At 34.4% G+C, this 27,699-nt stretch overlaps 1 protein-coding gene across 4 annotated transcripts in view; it reads left to right on the plus strand.

Moving 5' to 3' along the window:
• Positions 1-26,971, plus strand: part of TTLL7 (tubulin tyrosine ligase like 7) — a 154,098-nt gene extending 127,127 nt beyond the window's left edge. For 2 of the 4 annotated variants that reach the window (XM_046017964.1, XM_046017971.1), the window contains exons 20-21: positions 11,748-11,921; positions 22,208-26,971. In XM_046017964.1, coding sequence (XP_045873920.1) covers positions 11,748-11,921; positions 22,208-22,328 — 295 coding nt within the window. In that variant the 3' untranslated portion in view covers positions 22,329-26,971. The other 2 variants (XM_046017986.1, XM_046017980.1) reach the window with 2 other exon arrangements.
• Positions 26,972-27,699: the final 728 nt, after the last annotated feature.

Consider the following 27,699-nt stretch of genomic DNA (forward strand, 5'->3'; position numbering starts at 1 on the left):
GGTGGGAGGTTGGGGAACCAGGTGGTGGGTAATAGAGAGAGCACATATTGCATGGAGCACTGGGTGTGGTGCAAAAACAATGAATACTGTTACGCTGAAAATAAATAAATAAAAATCTAATTTGTTTGAGATAAGGATTGCTACTCTAGCTTTCTTTTGATGTCCATTAGCATGATAAATGGTTATCCCTGCCCCCTTTCAATCTTTGGGTCTAAAATGAGTCTCCGGGGGCGCCTGGGTGGCTCAGTGGGTTAGGCCGCTGCCTTCAGCTCGGGTCATGATCTCGGGGTCCTGGGATCGAGTCCCGCGTCGGGCTCTCTGCTCAGCGGAGAGCCTGCTTCCCTTCCTCTCTCTCTGCCTGCCTCTCTTGTGATTTCTCTCTGTCAAATAAATAAATCTTAAAAAAAAAAAAAAATTGTTAAAATGAGTCTCCGGTAGACAGCCTATTGATGTGTCTTTTTTTTTTTTTAAATCCAATCTGATATCCATTGTCTTTCAGTTGGAGCTTTTAGTCCATTTCCATCCAGAGGAATTATTGAAAAATATAAATTTGCTGTTACTGTATTATCTTTAAAGTCACTGTTTTTATAGGTTGTCTCTGTTCCTTTCTGATCTTTGTTACTTTTGTACTCTCTCTTCACTCAAATGATCCCCTTTAATATTTCTTGCAGGGTTGGTTTAGTGATCACACATTCTTTTCTGTTTGTTCTGGAAGCTCTTTATCTTGCCTTCCATTCTGAATAAAAATCTTGCTGGATAAAGTATTCTTGACTACATATTTTCTCATTTATCACCCTGTCCTTTCTGGCCTGCCAGGTCTCTGTGGATAGGTCTGTTTCTGGCTTATGTTAACATTTGCAGGTTAAGAACCATTTATCTCAAGCTGCTTTCAGGATTTTCTCTTTATCTCTGAAATTTTCAGGCTTCGCTAGTATATGTTGGGGTGTTGACCTATTTTTATTGATTTGATGGGGGTTTTCTGTGCCTCCTGGATTTGAATCTGTTTCCTTCTCCAGATTAGGGAAATTCTTAGCTTTAATTTGGTCAAATAAACCTGCCCCCCCATCTTCTGGCACCCCTATTATTCAAGTATTATTGTGCTTTATGGTATCACTGATTTCTCAAATTTTCCCCTCACGATCCAGTAGTTGTTTTTCTCTTTTTCTCAGCTTCATTACTTTCCATCATTTTGTCTTCTAAATTACTGACCTTCTCTTCTGCCTCATTTACTCAGAAGTTAGAGGCTCTGTGTTTTTTTTTTTTTTACTGCATTTCAGTAATAGCATTTTTAATTTTTTTTATCTTTTTTTTTCATTTTATTTATTTTTTCAGTGTAACAGTATTCATTCTTTTTGCACAACACCCAGTGCTCCATGCAAAACGTGCCCTCCCCATTACCCACCACCTGTTCCCCCAACCTCCCACCCCTGACCCTTCAAAACCCTCAGGTTGCCCCAACCTCCCACTCCTGACCCTTCAAAACCCTCAGGTTGTTTTTCAGAGTACATAGATTGGGAGGGAGACAAACCATAAATGACTCTTAATCTCACAAAACAAACTGGGGGTTGCTGGGGGGAGGTGGGATTGGGAGAGGGGGAGCGGGCTGTGGACATTGGGGAGGGGAGGCGAACCATAAGCATTTTTAATTTTGGCCCAATTAGATTTTAGTTCCTTTATTTCTGTAGTAAGGGATTCTCTAATGTCTTTTATGCTTTTTTCAAGGGCAACTAGTATCTTTATAGTTGTTCTAGATTTTAGGTCCAACATCTTACTTATATCCATATGGATTAAATCTATTGGAGAATGCTACCTCTGGTTCTTTCTTTTACTATGATTTTGTCCTTCCAGTCACTTTGTCCAGAAAAGAAAGGTGGAAAGAAAAAGAAAAAAAGAAAAAAAAAAACCAGCAAAAACAGCAACAATAATATCAACAACAACATTTTCAGGGAGCAATTCTGCCACATGCTGTGTACACTCTGCTTTTGTGTTTTGACTGCTCTTTCCCCTGGTCCTTCCTCTACATAGTTCCTCCTTGCATGTAGTGAGAAGTGTTTTTTCCTTTAAGTAGGTATGCTATGACTTGTTTGTGAAGTTAAGCTGGGAGCTGATGTTCTTTAATCAGTAGACTTAGTATGGCGGGGGGGGGGGTGATTTGTGTTGGTCTTCTGAGGGAGAGGCCTTCTGTGCTCATTAACAAACTGACTTGTTCTCCTAAAGATGTTCCTGCCAGGTGAGAGGGGTGGGGTTTAGTGTAGGGGACTCCAACCTCCACTAGAGGTGCTGTGTTTTTCTCTGGCGTCTGACTGTGCTGGTGGGTGGGAGGAGGAACGGATAGTGCATGAGGTAGAATATGACATCACCTCACCCTCGTCTCTGGGGAGGAGGACTCCCAGAAGCTCCTGCTCAGCTGTCTGTCTTACGAAAGCGAGCAATCTCCTGTGACCTGGGCCCTCATCAGTTCCCTGCCCTAACCTGGCTGTGCCCAGGTTGTTGGTACACCCAGAGCTAGAAATTTCCTATATTTTAACTCTGGCCAGTGGCTGGGATTCAAAACTCCCAAGTTTTAAAGGCCCTGGTAGTGTGCATGCCCTCTCAGTGGGGAAGCTCAGGGTGTGCCCAGCACTGACCCATTCCTTAAAAGCCGGTGCACAGTGGACACTCAGAGGCTAGAATTTATTGTAATGCTCAGCGAAAAGCTGGAGCCAGGTTATCAGCCATCTGCACTCAACTCAGTCCCCTACGCCCCTTTGTCCCAGAAAAACCATTGCAGAGGCTTGAATCTATTGTGCCAGACAGCAAAAAGCAGCGATTAGGTTATCCTCAATCTGTTGCAGTCTGCCCTTGCTCTGTCAGTCCCAGCAAAGGGGTCGATTGGCACGCACACAGAGATTTAAGACTATTGTGGTTCACACCAACAAGTTAAGAGGTTTTCTGCCCTCTGGGTGCTCCTCTGATGGTGCTGCTAAGCTCCACTCAACAGCTCCCAGCTGTCCCTGTCTCTGGAGAGGACAAATATGCTCCTCCAAATGCCCTTGAGGAAAGGGAGCACTCTTTCCCTGAGTAACACAGAGAACCACTCGTCATGGCTTATTGTGAGGTTATAAACCGCTGCAATCTGTCCAACTTTCTCCCTCTTCCTGACTGCTCCTCCAACTGGACTTCCCCCTCTTCCGGCTGCGCGGCTTCCCTATCCCCCAGTACAGGGCTCTGAAACTTGCCTCTGCCAAATTCTCTGGATCCAGCTCTGCAGGTTGTTTCTGTATTCCTCTGATCCTTTTCCTAGTTGTTCAAAATATGAAAGTTGATCTAATGGTATTCAAAGGACAAGGCAAGTTCAAGGTCCCCCTACTACTCCACCATCTTGGAACTCTCCCCCCACCTCAGTGCCAAGGTAGTCTTAATGAAAAATCTAAATTACAAATCAGTATCTTTAAGGTTCTTCTGCTCTTGTCTTCGTGTAACAGACTTCCAAAATATGACTACACTTGTGCTCCTCACCAGAGTTTCAGTCCTGCCAAAGCTGTTGTAACTCATTGTCATATTAGCCTTAAGATGTCTAAAACCAGACATTCTGAACCTCCCTTTCATTCAGAAACAGCTTTTTTTCTGGCCTTCCCTTAATCCCGTTATCCTCACTGTCACTTAGGTTTGATATCTCATGGGCATCTACATATGTCTTCTCCTTCCCAGTCTTTATTCAGTGGTTTGCTGAATCCTGTTGATTTTTCCGTCACATTCCCACTGTGGCTACTTTAGATTCTTTTTCATTGTTCTTAGCAATTATCCAGTACTTACTACTGTGTTAAATACCTTTGGAGAGACAAAGTTGATTTTGACACAGATCTGCTGTCAGGACTCTTAAAAATGGTAATTGCTAAAGCTATTCTACTTACTATGTGCCAGGCTTTGTACTAAATATTTCGTGTATATTGAGTGATCTAATCTTTATAACAACACTTGAAACAAGTTCTATGATTTATCTCCACTTCGTAGATAAGGAAACTGAGGCATAGATAGGCACTAAGGACTTCGTGCAACTGGGATTTGGACTCAGGGAGCCTGGCTCCAGAGTTTATAGTCTGAACCAGTAAGTTCTGCTGCTTCTAGTAGATAAAATAAAATATATATAAAAGTCATGATTATGAAAGAGACCTAGATAAAGTATTATCGGATTTCAGGTAGGAGGAACCTTTTGGTAGAAGGGCTGGGTAAAATTAATAGATTTCTAGACATTTCTGTCTCCAGCTTTTTGTTTCCCATATCTATCCTACTCTCAGGGTCATTTCCTAAAATCTCTAGTGATTTCCCTCATTTATCATTAAAGTTTAGACTTATCAAGAGACACAACACTTTCTAACATGGGTGCTTTCTTATTTCTCTAATCTTCCCTTTCATTACTCTTTTACTTAAAGTTTGTTCCAGAAAAAGAAACTCATTATTTTTCAAATAATTTTAAAATTTATTCTTTTCTTGCTCTGAGGTTTTGATATTATTGAGTGACTGAATGGGCTGCCTTCTACAATCCCAAACCTCCAATCCTTAATGTATTATTTAAATGCAATATAAACACCTAGGGTGTATCCCCCTTTTTGGTAAAATCTTAGACTATCACAGTCTGAAATGATCTCCAATGTCCTCTATTTAAATATTCTAGTCATCTAGTACTGATTAATTCATACCATTTTAAGACTTATTCTCACCACTATCATGTTGCTCAGTAGCCACTTAAAAACAGAAAGAATTTATAAGGTGCTCTGGCTTGTGGTAAAATCTGAGAGTAATCTTGGCTATAAATTATTTCTACAGAGATTTAAGTGGAACGTTTGAACTATATTCCATGGCCTATTAGTTGGTTTTCTGTAGAAGTTCTCTCAATCTGGACTTATAATTGGAATTTTGTTTCTGCTTGTTGATCCATTGGTTGTGATGTGGAAATGTTGGGGTTCAGAGTCAATGGCTAAGAATGAATGCTTCAGAAAGAATGGCCAGGCAGAAAGACTTCCCTGGTATTGTGAGGAACAGTTTGTGAACAATTATTGGGGAGTTGGGGGAGGTAAAGATCAGGTAAGCTTCCTGATTTTTGTATGCTAAAGAAGACGCACAGAAATCTGGAGACCTAGCTACCATCAAGCTAAGGTTGTTTTTCCCTCTAGCAAAGCATTAACATTAAGACAGTTGGGAGTTCCTGAAGAAAGGTTATACTCTGCTCACCTCAAGTATTTGTCATTGGGCTGCACGTTATAAGGAACTTTATCTATACTTACATCTGCCTTTGTTTTCCACATCAGTTAGAATGCTGTATATGAATCCTAGCTATTCTTCAGCAGGGAAAGCGGTCAGATAGTCTTTACTGAAATCGGTATTGGTAGTTTTGAGTCCATGAGATAATCTCTAACTCCATACCCTAAAGATGCCCATAAAGTTGGGTTCTTCTTTTCCTCTGACACCTCTTCTGTGAACTATATTGGTAATATATTCTAATTGATTCAGAATCATTTTTTTCTTCCTTAGCCAATACTCCCCTTAAATTTCCCTGGTGGTATCTATTACTACTAGTGTTGATAATGAGAGTTAATAGCATTTGACTTACTAAATGCTTGATACTATTTTACATATCATATAGTCTTTTCTTTTACTGTAGATCAAATGTTCTTTTTTAAAATTTTTAAAAATTTTTATTATGTTATGTTAGTCACCATACAGTAGTACATCATTAGTTTTTGATGTAGTATTCCCATGGTTGTTTGCATATAACACCCAGTGCTCCATGCAATCCGTGTCCTCCTTAATATCCATCACCAGGCTCCCCATCTTCCCAACTCTCTCCCTTCTAAAACAATCCTTTTGTTTCTTGGAGTCCACAGTCTCTCACGGTTTGTCTCCCCTTCTGATTTCCCCCCTTCTTTTTCCCCTTCCTTCTCCTAATGTCCTCCATACTATCCTTATGTTTCACAAATAAGTGAAACCATATGATAATTGACTTTCTCTGCTTTTGACTTAGTTCACTCAGCATAATCTCCTCCTGTCCCATCTATGTTGATGCAAAAATTGGGTATTCATCCTACATATTATATATTCTTATAATTATCACTTTAATATTTTGAGTATATTATTATTATTATTATTATTATTATTATTATTATTATTATTATTCTCATTGTACAGATGAGGAAATTAAAGCATAAAGAGAACATAAAATTTGCCCAAGTTCTTATAGTACCTAGATGAGCCAGGATCTAAACCCAAGTTTTCTGAGTCAAGAGCCCAAGCCCTTAACTGTGTTTTATTCACTCCCCTCAAAGCAGCATTCCCAGTGGTTGACAGTCTTGCTTGATTTATTATATTTTTTAAAGATTTTATTTATTTGAGAGCGAGTGAGAGAAAGCATGAGAGGGGAGAAGGTCAGAGGGAGAAGCAGATTCCCCATGGAGCTGGGAGCCTGATGTGGGATCCAATTCTGGGACTCTGAGATCATGACCTGAGCTGAAGGCAGTTGCTTAACCAACTGAGCCACCCAGCCACCCTGGCTTGCTTGATTTAAGTCCCGTAGTCTTAGCCAAATCCCCAGCCCCATTGCATCTGGGCAAATAGAGCAGGAGTAGCTTTGAGTCCAATTTGACCACTCTCCATCCATTTCTTTAAAACCTTGGTGGTCTGTAGAGATGAGTTTAACACTGGATTTTATTTTGTAACCTTACAAATGGGTTTCTTAGACTTCCTTAATTTAATTACATCACAGAGCGTTGTGTGTGTTTTGATTCTCAATTTGGACCCAGAGTAGTTCAATTAATCCTTTGAATCATGTCTAATCAATGAATATCCCTTTAACCTTTGGCCTAACAGCCTAGTAGTCAAGGTAAAAATCTACTCTTTTTTTTTTCAATGCCTTACTTTATTAATTACAAAGAATTACTCAAAGCTCTAACCCCTTCTTTTCACTGTCAAAATATGTCTAACTATGGCTCTTATAAGGCTGATGACTCACTCTAGGGAAAGGCCTTTTCTAACCTAGTCAGGACAAATGCTGAGCCATGGGTTATCTGACTCTTTAGGATTTGAGGGAAGTTTGAGCTGAGTCATGCTGTTCCAAGGATTCAGTAGAATTCCAAAGCTGGTTCATGAGGACTTAAACCTCAGATCTACAGCCATCTGTTACTAATGAGTATTGGTCGCTGCTCACTTTTGATTAATTTGATTAATCTGATTAATTTTAATAGCATCTGTTAGAGCAGTGCAGGTTTCAGATCATAGGTGGGGACAGGTGCAATGAAGATGTCATAAAAATCTACTCTTAACTCACTTCTAAAGGAATGATTTTATTTATTTATTTAATTTATTATGTTCACTATATAGTGAGCCACTATATAGTACATCATTAGTTTTTGTAGTGTCCAATGATTCATTAGTTGCATATAATACCCAGTGCTCATCACAACATGTGCCCTCCTTAATTCCCTTTATCCAGTTATCCCACCTCCAGCCCCTTCCCTCTGAAACTCTCAGTTTGTTTCCTGGTCCATAGTCTCTCATGGTTCATCTCCCTCTTTGATTTCTCCCCTTTCCGTTTTCCCCCCCTTCCCCTATGGTCCTCTGTGCTATTGCATATGTTCCACATACAAGTGAAACCATATGATAATTGTCTTTCTCTGATTGACTTATTTCAATTAGCTTAATCCCCTCCAGTTCCATCCATGTCGATGCAAATGGTGGGTATTCATCCTTTCTGATGGCTGAGTGATATTCCATTGTATATATGAACCACATCTTTATCCGTTCATCTTCTGAAGGGCATCTAGCTCCTTCCACAATTTGGCTATTGTGGACATTGTACTATGAACATTTGGGTGCACGTGCCCCTTCTTTTCACTACATGTGTATCTTTTAAAGGAATGATTTTAGTAAAAGGCATAACTGTCTTTCACAGTTAGGTGTAAGATCTTGGAAAAGTGTAATCCAAATAACTTGGCCACCTTGATTCTTGCCTCTGCCTGTCAATACCCCAATAATAAAACAAAATAAATAAACAACTCCCTGTCAACATCCAGAAACATCCAAGAATATTGAAGATCTCTGTGGCAGTTTTTCCTAGAGTTGGTCCAGGGATTTTACTGACACATTAACAGAGAACACACCTTTATCCCTCTTTCTTGTTCTTCCAGACTGCTGAAGTCCATGCTCAGTGACCCTTGTTATTAGATGGAAACTTTTCTTGTTATCACATTCTGAATGTATTTTCTACAGGAGAATAGCTCTTGGAATTTTCATGAATAAAATTATCTGCCATGTTTTACTAGGATATAGGAAGTTTAGGTGCTATGGGATTCAAACTCAGGCCTGAGAACTCAGGAAATGTGGCCAAAGGATGTAACATTTCAGCTGAGTCTTGTAGGAAGAGGAAGAAGAATTTTCCAGGTAAAACAAAGAGTAGGAGGCAGTGGGTAAATGGGAGAGGAATGTATTGTTTGGTAAACTCCACTCAAAACTAGGATATGTAAACCCCAAAGAAGAGAATCTTTTGGGACCCTTTAGCCAAAGGCATTTTCCAGTGGAAGTTTCTCATGGAAAACCTTTTCATTTAGAATCTTTGGGCAAGAGGAAATGGTAAGGATTGTTCTAAGCAGTCTACTTCTAGACTTACTATCTACTTAAAAATGTATGCATCATACAGAGGGAAAATGACCTGAATCTTATGTTCTCATATCACTTTCAATTAGATACATTATTGTTAGTACTTTTCAGCTCATTGTTGCTATTTATCCAGTTGGTATAGTCCAGTTTTTGTTTGTTTGTTTTGCTTTGATTTTACTTTCCTTTCTCCTTTCTGCTACTTTGGTCCACTCTGTCATGCATTCGGACTTCTACCAAAGAAAGAGAAAGAAATGAATCAGTTTTACTTTTTAGGTAACTGCTTTCTTAAATGTTTTGATGAGAAAGTTGGTGAAAAATATTGGATTGCTGGACAATGAGAGGCTTTTCAAGTCTCTGGATTTCATTAATAATAGCTCCCCTTTGTTGTATTTAGTATTTAGTATTTAGAAGTATTTAGTATTTAGTATTTAGAATACTAAATAGAAGTATTTAGTATTCTGTATCTTATTGTTACATTACTAAAAAGTGTCATTTAAAGTTCTTTCCTGTTAAACATCTCTGAGGATTAGGGAGGACCAAATGAACTTCTTAACCACTTAAGTTTTCTTTTTGAATTCTGTTTTGTTTTGGAATTTAGATTCAGAAAGAAAGCAGATAAGACCTTGAGTTCTTTGATAAAGGCACTGCTATTGTAAATTATTTCTACATCCTTTCACCTTCTTAAAAATTTTTGTGTTAGGGGCGCCTGGGTGGCTCAGTGGGTTAAAGCCTCTGCCTTCAGCTCAGGTCATGGTCTCGGGGTCCTTGGATCTAGCCCTGCATTGGGCTCTCTGCTCGGCAGGAAGACGGTTTCCCTTCCTCTCTCTCTGCCTGCCTCTCTGCCCACTTGTGATCTCTCTCTGTCAAATAAATAAATAAAATCTTAAAAAAACTTTTTTTGTGTTAGTATTGAAATTGAGACACTGTAGTGTTACAGAGGCATTGCACGTTTACTCAGTTATGCCAGCTGGTGGATAGGAGATGAGGGACGTAGTTCTAATACATTCAGTTTGAAGGATAGGTTTCCTTTGTGCACAAGAAGTTAACCTGGTACCAAATGAAGCAAAACCTGTTCATTTTCTTTTTTTCTTTATAAGGAGTTCTGGTGTGCTGACACTTAAATATGGATTAACAGAGTAGAATGTGGTCTTTGGCTAGGGGTGGGGAACATACACACCAAAAATTGGTAAAAGACTTTAGTCCATATGTTTATTTTAAATATTTAAGGAAGAATGAGAGAATGAGAAGCCAAAGCTGGTCAGATTATAATGTAGTATTCAGAATGTTACATCAAATTAAACTATGATAGAAGAAGCTCTTTTATCTTTCCTCCATTTTATTTGTTCTTTTCTTACCTCTATACTCCAAATCAGGAAAAGAAAAATTACCATGATGTGTGTAACTTGATAGTGGATCTAATCAAATGGCTCCAAAGGATCAAAATAAAAATATATCCAAATTGAGAGGAGAGGATGTAGCAATGCTCAGAATTTCAGTGGAGAGGAAAGTGCTAAGCAGACAGTCAAAACACAGGAGGTTTTCCTGTATGTATATGTATTTATATGAAATTTTTATTTCTCTGGGCCTAAACGTATAGGGCTTTGAAATTAGGACATACTAATTATAAACACATTCCCTAATTAATTGGTATTCTCCAGTATTTTTCTTGATCAAATTAAGTTGATTACACATATACACATGTATAGATATATATGGATATATGCAAACACGTATGTATTATAGCCAGTTTTTCTTATATTTAGTATTAAAATTTATTTTTAGAGTTAATTTAACTAGCATATTCCTGTTTCTTGAATGGAAATAACTTTTTTAAAATAATAAAACAGTATTATCTTTAGTTCCAAACATCTCAGAATATGGAAGAAAATGTATTCCTTTCAGTCTACTCATTTGAGTCCAATTCCTTTTAAGAATACCTGTCATTCACAGATGACATGCTATCTTTTTAGGACCATGTTTCTCCTGAAAAAATAAACAGTAACCTTTCTACTAAAAAATACCTTTCTGTGTTTCTAAAACATTTTAAAAATTCCAAAGGTATCAAATGTCCATAGAAGATTGAAAATGGAGTCTTTGAATTTCCCATTGGGAAGTACATTTCTTCAGAAAAATATTTTCCTTAATATTTTTTTTTTCTGAAAATCTACTCTTTTCTTTCTCTAAGGGTTAAGTGAATCAGTTTATGTAAAATGAGACTTGAACCATCACCAAGTATCAAACGAAACTTTCCCCTTTAGATTTGAAAAGTTTCATTTACACTAAGGAAATAAGTCTCCTCCTCTCTCTCTGTTTCTCTCTCTTTTTGGTGGTTGGGGTGGTTAGGTGTTTCCTGATTTGAGTCAGTATGGTAAATTTAGGAATTATAAGTACATTATATGTATTTTTTTACCTGTGTGCATGCACACATGCACACACACACACACACTTGGAGTTTACCAAGATAGTTTGTACTACCACATGCTTTGGTATAAACTGAGTGAACTTAAGGAGGAAGTTTTACCTTTGTGATTATGGTCAGGCAGCACTGCTGAGGTAACATGACTTCTAGAATACAGAACCTGTACGCTAGGAATATCATGGACATAATTACACCTCAAAGTGTTTTGAGAGGAGTGGTCATAATCAAGGGATTCACTTAAATTCTCCTAATACAGAGAGGCCACAAGTGAAATTGAAGCAAATTTTAAACTCTACTGTGGGGTCATTACTAATGTAAAGGTAAAGATGGCTTTCTAGGAAACCTAAAGTTTTAGAATATCTGACTTTTGAGAAATAAGCTCAGTATTTTACATATGCCTTAATATAGAGTAACTCATTTTTTTTTCAGAGGTGTTAAGAAACCATCCTGATAGCTACCCATATTTGGCATCAGTAAAAATCTTTAAAGATAAATAGTATGTGAATTCTGTCTTGTATTTTTTATTATAAAGATTAATTTTCAAATTTGTATTTGTTTTATACCTTTCAACCATTTGTAGTCAATTCAAATGTCTGAGTCCATTTCTACTTTTCCTTACTGGTTTGTTGCTAGGTAAGTGATAAAGCTGGTTGTCATTTTTAACAGCCACATGAGGTCATTTCTGTTTCCATGCCAACAGATCCTCTTGGGAGAGTATTTTCAGTAAAAGCCCAGAGGTGGTGACTCCTTTGCAGCTCCAATGTTGCCAGCGCCTGGTTGAACTTTGTAAACAGTGCCTGCTAGTGGTTTACAAATATGCAACTGACTCAAGAGGATCAGTCTCAGGCATTGGTACTGATTGGGGTAATTCCAGGTACTTGTTTATGTTTCTACACCCTGTGAGTTTTATATAAAGTAATGCCACGGTGCAGTTTGAAATTGAAAGTCTCTTTTTGTTTATATAGCTAGAGAAAAAGCTAAAGACCGAAAACTCATACATGTTCTTATCTACAAAAGACTTTTAATTTGCACCATCTTTGCTTTTAAAGGACCGAACAAGGACAGCAACCACAAACCTGAAGGTGACAGAAATAACCTACTTAAGAATAAGATTCTTTGGCTTATATAATTTTGCTTTCAAATGCCAAGGAAAAACATCCAAAAATAGTCATAAACTTGACTTTTTTCACCAATAGGGAGATTTCAAATATATCCTTCAGCCTGATAAGTTGCGAAGATGCCTTTATTTCATCTTTACTCCCTTCATCATGACATACATCTACGGGAGGTGAATTTCATTAAGTTCTATTTTAAAATTGAATTTTAATAAATGCTGTTGTTAAAATAGGTAGTTTAACAAATCATGAGAAATACTACTGTTTTTAAGCTGCAAAAAATACACAGATTGAAAAAATAGTACATTTTACCATTTCTCTGTATAATCCATAGTGCCCATTAGAATTAAAGATGAACATGTGACTTTATTTTTAACAGGTATAAGTTACAGTACTACTCTGGATAGAAGAGAATGAACTATGACTTTGAAAAACTAAGTGATAGTCAAATGATGATAGCATTCAACTAACGGTTGAATAAGCGATGAGGAAAATGAAACACCATAGCCGGGATTGTCTTTTGAAACACCTAGAAATTGATCTGTTTATTAAAGAGATCATAGAAAATACTTAATAAAGCTAACTTTTTAAAAAGTGACCTGCAACAGCAGAATGGCTTGGAGTATATTTCACAAAAAGTGTTGAAAGATATACTTTTAATCTTTGTTTGTCTTGGATTCTGACATTATACTTTGTCATACCTTTAACTTATTTTAACTCTCCCCCTGTAAATCATTCAGCAGTGATCACAACAATGAGAGGTGAAACTAGCCATTAGTATTTGAAATATATAAATATCAAAACAATATTCTACAGTTTAATGATTTGACTGAAGGAAATTATTGAAATAAAACATTATTTTCATTAATATTTTTATATGATTTAAAAGCATGGTGGTCATCATTAAGACATTATAACATATAAATGAAGAGGCTTCACTTTAAGGAGTGATGATCAGGAAAATCTTAAGTTCCAGTCTAGGAAGGATGGTTTCAGACTCTTTAATGTCACACTTGCAATTATAGATTTTGTAACACATTTGCTTTTGAGGGCTCTTGTAACTTTAGTAGGTGGGCAAAATAGAATGAGATCACTCTGGAGGGAGAAGTTATACCTTACAATTGTGTCAGGCCTTTTTATTTTCTTCCCTTTCTGGTGGTCAGGAGAGATATTCCTATTCTGGAATCTTGAGTTCTGGACTTCTGTTAAATACTCAGTATAACCCCAATATGATGATTATAAGCATTCTGGGGGAAGAGGGATTAGTAAAACACACCCCTTATTCCTGTCCAAGTTCAGAACCATTTGAGACAGAGAAATGTAGGAATTAGACAGACGCTCATCAGAATGTAGATTCATTACTGCACTGAGGGACTATGGTGTAGATTTGAGCCAAGTGAGTTTTCTAAAATTGACTTCTAGAATTAAATGTACTGATCCAGTGATGGGCAGATCTAGATCAACCCAAACCTTCCACTAACACTACCCCATAAAGTCTAGTTCTGTTAGTGTTGGCTAGTGAGCAAGTAAGGATGCCTCCTTTTTTTTTTTCTTTTTTTTTAAGATTTATTTATTTGACAGATAGAGATTACAAGTAGGCAGAGAGGCAGGCAGAGAGAGAGAGAGAGAGAGGAGGAAGCAGGCTCCCGCTAAACAGAGAGCCCAATGCGGGGCTCGATCCCAGGATCCTGGGATCATGACCTGAGCTGAAGGCAGAGGCTTTAACCCACTGAGCCACCCAGGCGCCCCGGATGCCTCCTTTTTGCAGATAGGCTGATCCAACAAGAGAAAGGGACTGTGGCAGGCATACCTGCTTCCTTCTTTTAAACCTGAAAATCAGATAACTCACTTCTGGTAAAAGGCCAGAAATTTGGTGGAAATTCTTCTACTTGAAACACAAGGAGGAGAGAGAAATAAACATGTCCTTCTCATACCTAGCTATTAAAACCCAAGTTGATGTCACATTAATTTAAAAACGTGAAAACTGGCCATATTTTCTTCCCTTATCAATTAGGAACCTATAGCTTTTTACTTTACATGTAGAAGTCACTTAATTTGATATTTATTAATAGATAAATTTCTTTTATGAAGTATACCTAATAAAGTATACATTAATATTTATAAATTCATAGGTATGCCTAAAATAAATAATATATGAGGTATACCTAAACACTTCATGAGGAGATATATATTTAGGTAATTTATCTGTAAAATCTAAAGAGAAGAAAATAGAGATAACATCAGTCAGGTTTATGGACCATATTTATCTTGATGAAAGATCTGCATGTTCTTTTGAAAGAGACTTTAAAGTATGCATGTCACTGATTGCATGGAACAAAGTAGCCTTGAATCTTTAAGACTTATAAAAATAACAATTTAACAGGCATACCAAGTGGAAAGCCATTTCTTAGACTCCTAACTAAGCAAATAGAACTGATATATAAGCTCAGATATCTGTCTATCTCCAGGAAACTAAAGTTCTTGGGACCAGCTCAATATTTTACTGTAATTACACTTACTTGGGAAGCTTTGGGATTTCCAAATACTTTCTATCATCAACATCTCTGTGTTTCTATATTTCATGAACTTCCATGTAAACTCATTTCATAAGGGGTATCATGGTTAAAAATATTTTTAAAAACCACTGAGTTCAGACTTGTGCCTTTGGTAACAGAGCACTGGGCTTTTGGACAAATCCTCCCTTTAATGACAACTAGAAAAGCTAGACAAAGTACGAAAACCTTGCTTGAAGACATTGGAGAGTTAACCAGGTACTTAGTGAGTGCTTGTTAGTACTGAGTAACACTTTTGATAGACTCATGGGCATAATGGAAAAAGTAGGAGTTCAAGGCCTACCAAAGGTGGGAATGTTGGTGAACATCCTAGATTCCCAGGAGTAACAGTGTTCCCAATGTTTTGCAAGGCAAAAGTTAACAGAATTACAAGGAAAAATAAAAGAATCTACAACCATAGATGGAAATTTTGAGATTGATTGATCTATCCTATCTGTAGATATGTTTTTTCTACATTTGTATGTATATGTATATTTCAACATATATATGTATTTTTTAAAAATTAAAGATATAGACCATGTTAACAATGTAACTAACAGACCTGTCGTATATAGAAGTCAATCTAATAATCTCAGAATATGAAACACCAGGTACACCAGGAACTTTTACAAAAGTCAATCATAAAGTACAATAATAAAGCATATTTCAACAAGTTTCAGAAGACTTAAATCATACACAGGGTTTGTTTTTTTTTTTCCTGACCCCATGCCATTAAGCTAGAAAACAAAGGCAAAAATTAAAATAGAAATATCCATACTTTGGAAGGATAAAAAAAATACTTCTAATTACCTCATGAATCGAAATCATAATGGACATACGGAAGTATTTTGAACTGGATGATAACACACAAAAAACTGTAATATGTAGACAAATTATTATAGGCATATTTATAGACTTATATGAACACAGTAGGCAAGAGGAAAGACAAAAATTAAATAACATCAGCAATGATTTTGAAAAGTGACAAAATGACATTAAAATAAACCCAAAGAATGTAGAGAAAGGGAATAAAAATGACAGCAGAAATTAATAATATAATGAAACAAACAGCATAAAGAAGATCAACATGGCCAAATATGTTTTTGGAAAGACTAATATGAAAGAAAAGAGCTAACATCAAGAACAAAGATCAAAACATCACTACAGATCCTACAAGCATTGAAAATTTTATAAGAAAATATGAACAATTTCATGCTGATTTGGTAATTTAGACTAACAAATTTCCTGAAAAACACTTATTACCAAAAATGACAAAATTTCTTTTTTTAAATGACAAAATTTCTTCTTAGAAAGTCCTATATAAAAAATAGTAAATAGTCTTAACTATGGAAGAAATTGAATCTAATTAAAATCCCTCCCGCAAAGATAATTCCAGATTCACAGGTCTTCACTATCCAGTTCTATTAAACCCATCTAGAGAACAGAAAAGGAGAGGACATTCTGCATCCTGTTTAATGAAACTCCCATACCGTTGATTCTAAAACCTAACCAAAACATTATGTCAAAGGATAGTGAAAGTTCAGTGTTACTCCTGAGCATAGATGCAAAAGTCTTAAATAAAATGCCAGCAAAATGAACGCAGGAACTTTAAATTGGATAATGTATCCATGATCAACTTCTGTTTATTGCATCAATTTAAGGGTGAAATAACATTAAAAAGTGATCAATGTGATTTTAATAGAATAAAAGATCATTTCAAAAGATACAGCTAAATCATTTGATAGAATTCAGTATATATTATTTTTTAAAAATGTGTAACAAGCTAGAAACAAAAGGGAAATTCCTTTATCTAATGAAGAATAACTACAAAACTTATAAAAAACATACCTAAGGATGAAATGTTGAAGGCTTTCCTTCTCAGATGAGGAATAAGACAAGATTGCCTGTTATTATGACTTCTATTTAACATTGTAGTAGAGGTCCTACTTGGTTCAATAAGTCAAGCAAAAGAAATAAAAAGCACTAAACTGAAACTCTTTACTAATGGATATGATTCTGTTTGTAGAAATCAAAATAAATCTACAGATAAATTATTAAGTAAATTTAACAAGTTTAATGAAATCAAAGTCAAGATAAGAAAATGATTGTATTTTTCCAATATTAGCAGCAAATAGCAAGAATATGAAATTTTAGGTATGATATCAAAGAATAATTAATACTTAGTAATAAATGTTGAAAAAGTATAAGACTTTTATTTAGCAAAATGTAAAAAATGGGAAGATATACCTTATTCATCATAGGATCAATATAATCAAATGTCAGCTCATAAATAGTTCTGAACATTTCTAAATTCAATGTAGTCATAATATAAATCTCAACAAATTTTTTGGAGGAGGCCGTCTTTGACCAAAGCTTGTTTTAACATTTATACAGAAAAACAAAGGGCCAAGAATAGATAAGACACTCTTAAAATAGAAAAATATAATGGTAAGATTTATTAACTATAGTGTACTAAGACTTATAATAAATTAAAGTAATTTAAGACAGTGTAATATTGTCAAAAGTATAGACAGACCATGAAACCATTCAGAAAAGTAATAAATAGATCCAGGTATATATAGAGACTTAATTTATGAGAAAAAGGGGTACATATGATTTATGACAAATGGGAAAAATTTTATTTTAAAAAATGGTGATGAGACAGTTGGGTTTCTAAATAATAATTTAGAAAAAGAAACTTGATTTTACCAAAGCCATATGCAAAAAAAAAAATTGTCTACACAAATGGGAAAGGCAAAACTAAAGATTACAGAAGATAATGCAGGGCAATATTTTCATGACTTTGAGGTATGCAAATATTATAAAAAATAGGGCCAAAAAGTGCAGATCATAAATGACAAGATGAATTTTACTATATTAAAATTAAGAATATGTATTCATCAGAAGACCCCATTAAGAGGGTGAAAAAGCAAGCCAGTGAATGGAAGAAGGCAATCCATATAACCTATATAAGATTCTTAGATCATATAAGAAGTCCTACTAACTTCTAGGGGGGAAAAAACCAGTCTATGAGAAAATGGGGATGATATTGGGAAGAAGGGAGGGGCTCTGTAATACTGGGCTCTGGGGTGTGAGGAATATTCAGTTATTAACCTGGTAGCAGTTATACAAGTAATTACTTTATAATATTCATTAAGCTGGACATTTATGTTTTATGCACTGTCAAATGTGTGCTATACTTTTACAATTGAGTTAAATACATGATACCAATATGGCCCCAGGTTATGATAGCTTGAAACATGTATTTCAGAACAAGGATTGTCTTGCCTTGTGAGGCTGATGTTCGTAACACATAAGTTATATTTCACCCTTGTGCACTATTTCATTGGCTCTATACTCTGTGAGCCAAGCATGGGAGAAACTACTGGACTCTTTCCACAGATGAGAAAACTGAAAACTGAAGCCTGAAGAGGTTAAATGACTTCTGCAAACCCACATTGCTAGCTATGCTGCGCAGAGGTAGGACTTGAAACTAGAGCTTCCCCCAACCCCTTGCCGAAATCAATGTTAAAACAATGGAAAGATTCACACTCACTAGGATGGCTATTATGCCCCAAATGCAAAATACTAAGTGTCTGGTAAGGATATTGAGAAGTTGGAATCCTCATGCCCTGCTTTCACTATCTCAGAATGTGGAATGAAGTGGCTGCTATGGAAAAGTTTGGTAGTGCCTCAAAAGGTTAAATATAGGATTGCCATATGACCCAGCAATTTCACTCCTGGATATATACCCAAAAGACCTGAAAACAAGGGCTCAAATAGATGCTTGTACAACAGTGTTTATAGCAACATTATTCACAGTAATAGCCAAAAGGTGGAAACAACTCAGGTGTCCACCAACAGATGAATGGATAAACACAATGTGATATAGACATATAATGGAATAGTGTTCAGTCTATATAGAAGAATGAAATTCTGACACATGCTGCAACATGGATGAACCTTGAAAGCAGGCTAATTAAGTAAGCCAGACACAAAAGGATAAATATGGTATATGATTCCACTATATATGAGGTAGCTAGAGTAGACAAATTCATAGAGACAGAAAATAGAATAGAGTTTACCAGAGAATGGGGAGGGGGGAAATGGGGATTTGGTGTTCAATAGACAAGGAGTTTCTGTTTGGGATGAAAAAGTTCTGAACTAGGTTGTGGTGATGGTTACACAGCATTTTAAATGTACTTAATGCACTGAATTGTACACTTAAAGATGAAAAACTAGTAAGTTTCATGATTATATATATATATAGATATATATATATATATATATATATGAATACCACAGTAGAAAAAAATTTTAAACACAGGATAAATATTATGATGAACTTTATTTACCTTTTTTCCCCAAACCAGGAAGCTGAGTTTTTTTGGGGGGGGCGGATATCAGGGGTCCTGATCTTACTTCAGGAAAATCTCAGAAGGTGGGTGTAGTTTAAGTTTTCAAGGCTAATTCCCTACCAGTCTTGAAATGTTTATGTTCTAGAGATCCCCATGGTCAGCAGTAAGTCGGTACATGACAGACCATTTCTACATCAAGTAGGAACTGGACAAATGCATGTTTTATGTCTATGTGATGGCTGTGTGAGGTTGTGTACACATAGCCTCAGTGATGAGGAGTGAGGGTGCATGTGTGAAGCAAACAGGGTAATCTGAGGTATTTCTCCTTGGTACTTACAAGTTAGCTATTTTTATACATCAGGAGTAAGATGGAATAAAGGTAAAGCTGTAAACTTTTCACATTTTTTGGTCCTTTAACACAAACTCTTTAGATATAGATAGTCTATAAATGTACTTCCCAGAGATATTCTTCTTGCTAAAAACAATCAAATTGTATTTTAATTTCATTGCAAAGAACATTTCCAAAAATAATCTTTGATGTTCAGCTAGTGTGGGATCTCCCAAGAGATATTAATGGAGATATTAAGGCAGATAATCCATTCTGTTTCCCTGTAATGCTTTAAAATATCCCACAGCACTTGCTTTAGGGAAACAAAATGTTTCCTCCAATGTGATTTCATATGCCTTTTTTTTTTTTTTAAGCTCACACTGAACTCTTTTTCTTATAAAAGTTTCATTTTAGTTTTTTTCTGCTTTTAAAAAGTTTAGGTTTGTGGATGTATAACCTATTTTCTAGGTTATTTTATACTTTGTAGTTTGTATCCATTAGTTTTAAAACTGAGAGTCATACAGAGAAATGACAATATAGTATAGTTGCTAGGAGCACTGATTCTGGAGTTGGAGTCCAAGCTGTGCCATTTACTAGCACAGTAACTAACACTAGTAACTAACACAGTAACTAACACTAGTAACTGTGGGCAAGACATTTGACCCCTGTGTGCTTCCGTGTATTCATCTATAAAATGAAGCATACAATAATATCTACTGTATAGAATTGTTATGAGAAGTAAATGATTTAATATTTGTAAAGCAATTAGGATAGTGCGGAGCACATAGAAAACACTAAGTATTACATAGTGTTAAATAAAATAGTATAGGTCAGCTGTAACCCTAGACTTTATACTTTTATTTTTCCTCTGTGGACTAGAGATCTTTAACTCAAAAGAGTATGTCAATGTTATTGTAATGTCAGTAGTAACTCTTGCTTAGAAATTCTTCAAAAGGAAGTTGGTAGAAGTTGTTGTTTGCTCTGATAATTATCAATACAATCAGAATGCATTTGCAATAGAAGGTAGAATAACTTTCAACTAATAAAAAGTAGTGGGTTTTGTTCAGACACCTTATTTTCTTTTGCAACTTTGCCTTAGATAGGACGGGAGCCTTTTCATGACAGAAGATATCAGATTAATCATTATGACTACACTAGCTCTTGACATAATAATTAATCCATATCAATTACCCAAGTGATATTAAGAAAATAATTTATATAATCTGTGATGTGAGAAATCAGTTGTTTCATTATTCATCATCCATTGTGCAATTTTAATTTGGTTTGTTGTGTATTATTTTACTGCTCTATTAACTTAATGATTTGAGCAATTATTTATAGTTTGTGATACTAGGTAATAGATTTAGAAGATATTATTAGGTAATTCATGATAAAATGATGTTTATGGATGTTATGGAGAATTCTTCCATTTTAATCTGAATGCTGTATGCAGCTTGATCATAATGAATTCATATTCTTCTACAAAATTCATAAAACTCAACTATAAATGTAACTTTCCATTGGCATGGAGGCATAGTAGTTATCAACATTATTTAATGTAGAATAGGTAGCTAATAGTACTCTTGGCCCTCAGTTTCATTGCGTCTCTGTGGAAGTATGATACTGTTGCTGGAAGATTCTAATGTAAAAATAAATAATAATAAATGAGGTGATTGTCTACCATTGTTCATTTTTTCAAAAATTTCACATCTCCTTCTATTGCTACTTGCTACTCCTGGTTTTGGAAATTCCTCATAGATGTCTTTGTCCTGACTTTATAGCATGTCCATCGTGTCATTACCAGTTATACTTTTAATAGTCATGTTTACTTGCATTTGCTCATGTGGATTTCCTTGTGGATTTCCATTTTTTCTCTAGATATATAGATTGGAGTGGCCTAATGCTAATCAAAGTTTTTCCAGAGAGAAATAAATTATACACATTCTTATTTATAATTTCTTATTCTCAAATCTCTAAAAACTAAAAAGAAAGGAAGAGTAACCTTTTTATTGGCAAATCTGACCTGACCTGAATTGACATGAAGTTATTTATTGTTTTCATCCTGTTTATTGTGAATATTCATACATTTCACTACAGAAATATTAATGGTTTGATTTGAGGATGCTGCGCCAAGGCCTCAATGGTGATATTATATTATATATAGTATATACACTGTATCATTTTAAAATCTGGAAAATTCATGTATTCTGAAATACATTTGTCTGCAAGGATTGCATGTAACCTGTAATCATGATTATTTTTGGTGTTCTGTTATCATAAGAACAATGTGGTCTAGGAATATAAAATTTTATAATTATGAATTTTAGTCTTTTTCTCTTAGATTACCTATAGTCATAATATGTTAATGAAATATTATCAAATTGTAATTAATGGTTCCAACATCTTTGAAACAATTATTGGTAATGTGGTCAGCCATATTCTCATATCACATGTTTTTAAGAAATATTCGACTCGTTTCATATATTATTTATAGAGATTAATGATGAATTTCTAATTAACATGAGCTATGGAAATAGTTTCCTAGCATGTGAGTATAATGGCTCTTTCGGGGTTGTCTTGAGATACTGAGATCATATGTTGCAACTATATTCAGCTTTTTAAGTTTTTATGACCATCTTCCACCTTCCCACCTGAGCTTGGGAGAGAATATTTTTTTGATGTAGAATGCATTGTTGTTATAGTGTTGTTTCTCACGTAGCATATATAAATTAACCACAGAACACTTTAGTGAGAGATGTTAATATTAACTTGTTTGTAAAGTATAATATTTTAACTGTCATTTGTAGGTATTTATTACCAGGAAGTACACAATTCTTCATGAGAACTCCAACCTACACCTTGAAATACAGTTCACCTGGAATGACTCGCTCCAATGTTTTGTTTACATCCCGATATGGCCATTTGTGAAACAAAAGGAAGATTGCCATGGATTATGCATAATAGCAATTCATTTTTTCCTTCCAATTTAAACATGCAAAGAAAGTGACCATTAAGTGCTGTTTTATGTATATATGACATATATGTGTGAAAATATATACATGTGCACTCAAATAACATGTATTTATTATAATATATGAAAGAAGAATTAGCAGAAAACTGGATATAAGACTTAACCTTTCTGGAAATGTAATAAACCATGTTAAATTGTTTACACAAATATGTGAATGTCTAGAATTTGCTAGGTTTATAATTAATACCTTCCTACTAGAAATATTATTTTTGCTGCAGAGTATATAAAACAGAATTGATCCCATTTCAGTGTTAAATTATTTTCTAGATAACACTTCTTTCGACTTGAAAAAGCATTAATAGTATAAAACCTTATTAATTCCCTTATATGTAGTAGCCATTTAAAATGAAAAACAAAGTTAGAAGCCTGGTGTTGCTTGATGATAGAATTAAATATAAAACGGGTTTATCATTACTATAGCACACTACAAAGTACTATAAAAAATTCAACCTGATTTTCCTAATTTTTTATTCCTCTATGTGGAAATTCAGCTACTTGTGACAATGTACATTTTCAGTAAGGCTTTAGGAAGGTCATGCAGTGATCTAAAATGGAAGACAATCTAGTGGGTTAAAATTAAACAAAATGTAAACAAACTTTTATTTTCTACTTTTCATTGGGAGTCACATAAAAGAACAGAAAATGATGCTAATGACAGAATATTTCCACCTGATTTTTGTATCTCATACCACTCACTTTTATTTGGAAAGTATATCTCCAATGGGTATGTATGGTCAGATACAGTTTCTTCTGTTCTTTGGAAGTAGAAGAGTTGACATTTCAAACTCATTTTGGTGTTATAGGATAATGTGTCACACTTATTTTATAAGTCTCTTAATGATGACACCAACTTACATTATAAAGTCTAATATAGAGCTTTACGTTGCAGCATAGAAAATAATCTAATTGTTGCCAATAAAAGATTCTGGTTACTAGATATTATTAGTCGTGGATGTACCCTTGAGAATTTTCTAAAATCAAAATAGAGGATGAAGTTTTCTGTCCGAAGTTATTATGCATACATTTCATAGCAATTTACTTCCTTTTCTTATAGTTTCAAAAACAATGAGTGAGGGAGTGAGGTGAGGTTTCAGTTTTCCATAAAAAATATAAATAGCGCTATCATTGACATGGAACTCCTTAGAAATTACAATATGCATCTTTTAGAAGTTCGTTTAAACTTCTCCCAACAGTCTTACTTTCTCACAGATACTAATTACTGACAAAATTTAGGAGTGTTTTACCTTTTAGTATCCTAGAAACTACTTCCAGTAAATCAAGAAATGGCCACCAAACAGGAAAACTGAGAGAAACAAAGTGTCCTAGTTTAATTTGCAAAAAGGATAATTGGCAACCTAAAGTTGTACATTAGATCCATTTCAGTTTTAAAGCCATATTCTGAGGCTGTGATAGGCTAAAATAGGTTTTTCCTTAAATTATCACTACTTGATTCTTTATGATTACCTAACATCCATATTCCAGTAGATACTTTTCCTTGCTAAATACATCCCAAAGAAGAATTTGTTATTGTCTTTGAGGAAAAAGAGGATAAGGATGTCAGAATAAAGGAAATTACAGTATAACTTGGAGTGTTTGTAACTCCATTTTGTGAATTCTTAAATATATTACAGATTTCTTAGAATAAATAATGCAAAAATTGGGATATTACAAAATCACTGTAAGAGTGATAAGCAAGTAGGTCTTTTCATGAAATATTTTTGATAATTTTTCTTTTAAATTCATGATTGGTCCATGAATGAAACATAATTCTCAAGTGTCTGGTATGTGGTATCTATCCAGATTGTTGGTCACTCACTTGCATTAACTTAAATCAAAATGGTTATTTAGTGTGCTAGAGTGGGTGCTTTGGGACTTCTGTCTTTAATGATAAAAGAGCGAAATTTTTATTTAAAACAAGAAGAATGCTCAACATGGGGATGAACCCTCTCCCCTTAGAAAACACACACACACACACACACACACACACACACCCATGCACACTATTACAAAGAACCTTTGAAAAAAAAGTTAAAATGTGTGAAACTACCCAATTAATTAATGAACAAATTTCATTTCTCCAGCTACTTAGATCTGGGTTTTTTTGAGCACTAGAATTTTCCTTGCTCACATTTGCATATTTATATTGATCTGGTTTGATGTGATAACGTTGTGAATAAAAGCCATGTGCTCATTATTTATATATACTACCTGGTTTGCTGTGGATTATGGTTGCCATAGTGCTTATTCCCTAATGAGAAACTAAGAAGAGAAGATTCAGTAGTAAACCATGAAAATCTCTAGAGGCCATAGAAATGTTTTAGAGGTATAAAATATTCCTCAGTTTTTATTATAAATTTTTTATTCATAAGGTGAAAATATATCAATATAAGTGATAGTACGGGTCTGATTTTCTCTTTCTTCCAGGAGAGAAAGTAACTTTATTTGAAAAACTTCAGAAGTTATTCAATATTACCAGGAGTTTTTGATAGGGAATTTGGTTTACTTAAAATGAAAGTTATAATCATTCTGTTATTAAAAAAAAAGTCCCTACTCATTCTGTAAATCTAAGATTAGAATGCTTCCCAGAACTATATATGATTGCAATGATTTCCAAAATTATAAAAAAGCAATCTTCGTTTTAAACCTCATCTATGAACATGGTATGAGATGGCAGATTTGTTTTCACTTTAATTATCCAGCCTTGTAATTAGTTACCATTTGCTTTATGTAATCTGTTGAGGGAACTATTATAATTCATATTATGTTTATTTTTACTAGCAACACATTTTATTTTACTAGCATTTTATTTACCTTGCTTGTATAAAAACGAAGTTATAACAGGATCAAATATGGAAATAACCTCTGCCAGATGCAAAGATTTATACAGATTTTTTTTTCATATGTCTAAATTAGGTTTAAATACACGAAAATTGCCTACTAATTCCTCCTCCCTAAAATTAAAATGAACCAAACTCAGACAAACAAACAAAAAACCCAACTTTCTTTTCATGTAGTATTTACAAACAACTAGATGATGGAGGCTTCTAGACATCAAGGACTTAAATCTAATTTTCTTTTTAATTTGGAAAGCATATGATTATAGAATTTTGTTATCTAACTTGCAATTTCACATTTTACTATAAATTAATCCAAATGCTTTCATCTTTATCATATCAAAGCCATTCTATGTAAAAATTCTTTTTAAATCTAAACATAGACATATTTGACATTTTCAAATATACCAAAAAAGTTGGTAGTTGCATAAACTATTATTTCTAGGTTTCTGCAAAGCTCTGATTCATTCTTAAATGTGTTTTCTTTAAAAAATAATAGCAAATACCTCGAGAAGAGTGACAGAAAATACCTTTCTTTTCTGTTCTGTATTGCTAGTTTACATTTCGAGTCTTAGTTTACTGGCTCTAAGGGTTAAGCAATAAAAAGTGTAACTTCAGTTAGTTGTGTTGCTGTGATCTAATGATTTTTGAAAATTGGTTTTTCTCTTTAAATTGAGAAACTTATGTTTTCAGGTTCTGAATTAGTTATCTAAATATTTTGGGTTAATATTATTTACAAATAAAAAATTAGAAATATATTCATTATCAAAATTGTATTCCTTATGCTGCTTTTTCTTTCTTCCTTTTTTTCCTTCCTTCACCTCCTCCTCTTCTTTCTCCTATAACCTTTGAAGTTTTGACCTTTGATGGACAAAGTCCAGAAAGGATAAATCCTGCCTTTTAAATATTGTTTTTTCTTGCATTTTATGGTGGTGTATTTTTACTTCAGCAAAAATTGAACTTAGGTAAAATGTGTTATTAGATCAAGTTCAGTTTGTCTGCTGAGACTTTTAAGAATCAAGTTTCTATACCTGAAAAACATTGTCTAGACTATTTGAACCAAGATACATGGCTACAAGTAATAGTCTTGCAAACCAAAAGTAGTATATTAAAACTTATGGCACTCCTTGAGATTGCCACCCTTTTTGGTGATTTTTCACTTTGTCGTAAGTGGGTATCTGGTATATTGAAGAAAAACTATTCAGGTAACATATTTTGTATTAACTGGGCCGTATTATCTAAGAAGGGCTACATAAAACTTTTATTTTATCCCCACCACTAACTTGAAAACTGTTGGTAAAGTCATTGCTCAATAGACCAATATTTTTTCAATTAGTAAGACTTACCTTGCAAAAGTAATCGGATAATGCTGATATTTTTCTTTCAAAGGTTAACAATGGTAGTTCTTGGTCCTGACTTGGTTCGTATAGTTACTACTGTACATGCTACAATATCAACTATTAATAGATTTGTTGAAGATTCTGGGTTTCAAGATTAACTTGAAAGCAATACATTTGCTACCATGAATCATGACTCAAATTATCCCCATGTGTTTACTACCTGTATATGAATGCAAATGTTGTTACAGAAAATATGCTTGAAATGTCAACACTATGTGCAATTAATATTGCATTGTCATGCTTCAGCATGTGATATCTGTATAGTGAAGTTATTTCAATTACTATAATAAAAAATGTTTAACATAAGGAAGCAACAACATGTCATCAAATGGTTATTTCTGTCTTACACACACACACAGACACACACACATACACACACACACTTTAGTAGAGGAGCCTCGTTTTAATTAAGCTTTCAGGTGATGAAATATGTTTTTGCAGTTATTTTCTTCTGCTGTACAGACAGCGATAGCACTATGGGGATAACTTTTACTGCTATTAAAGTTAGATCAAGTAAACAAAATTGGTGTCAATTTTTCTCCTAGTTAGCTGAAAGGCAGACCCTTTTAGAATTTAGAAATGACACTTTTGTATCTCTCTAGTATCATTGATTATAACAACAATATTATTAATCTGAATAGAATTATGTCAGCATCTTAGTTATGACTTTTATTTTTCCTAGGAATTTATGGCTTTATCATCATTAAAACATCATACTAACCCTCAATAAGAAGCATATCCTAGTCTCATTGGTATTCATACTATTGTTCTTTTAAGATGTTTGTATAGAAAGAAGTGAGAATATTCTTCCTTTAAAGAAAGGAAATACTTCAGTTAAAAATCTTGTTATGCAGTAATAACATGACTTTTAAAAATATAATCTTTAAATTTGTCATTATTTTTATAAGGTTAAAATATTCTATGAATGCTTTAATTATTTTTTTTTAGTGACAGATAAGGATGAGACCAGTGTGGATAGTTTGGTATCTCCCCATTTTATAGGATAATTTGTAAGATTTATATAGATATATATA

The sequence above is a fragment of the Meles meles genome, chromosome 1 (assembly GCF_922984935.1).
Source record: "Meles meles chromosome 1, mMelMel3.1 paternal haplotype, whole genome shotgun sequence".
In the NCBI taxonomy this organism is placed as follows: Eukaryota; Metazoa; Chordata; class Mammalia; order Carnivora; family Mustelidae; genus Meles; species Meles meles.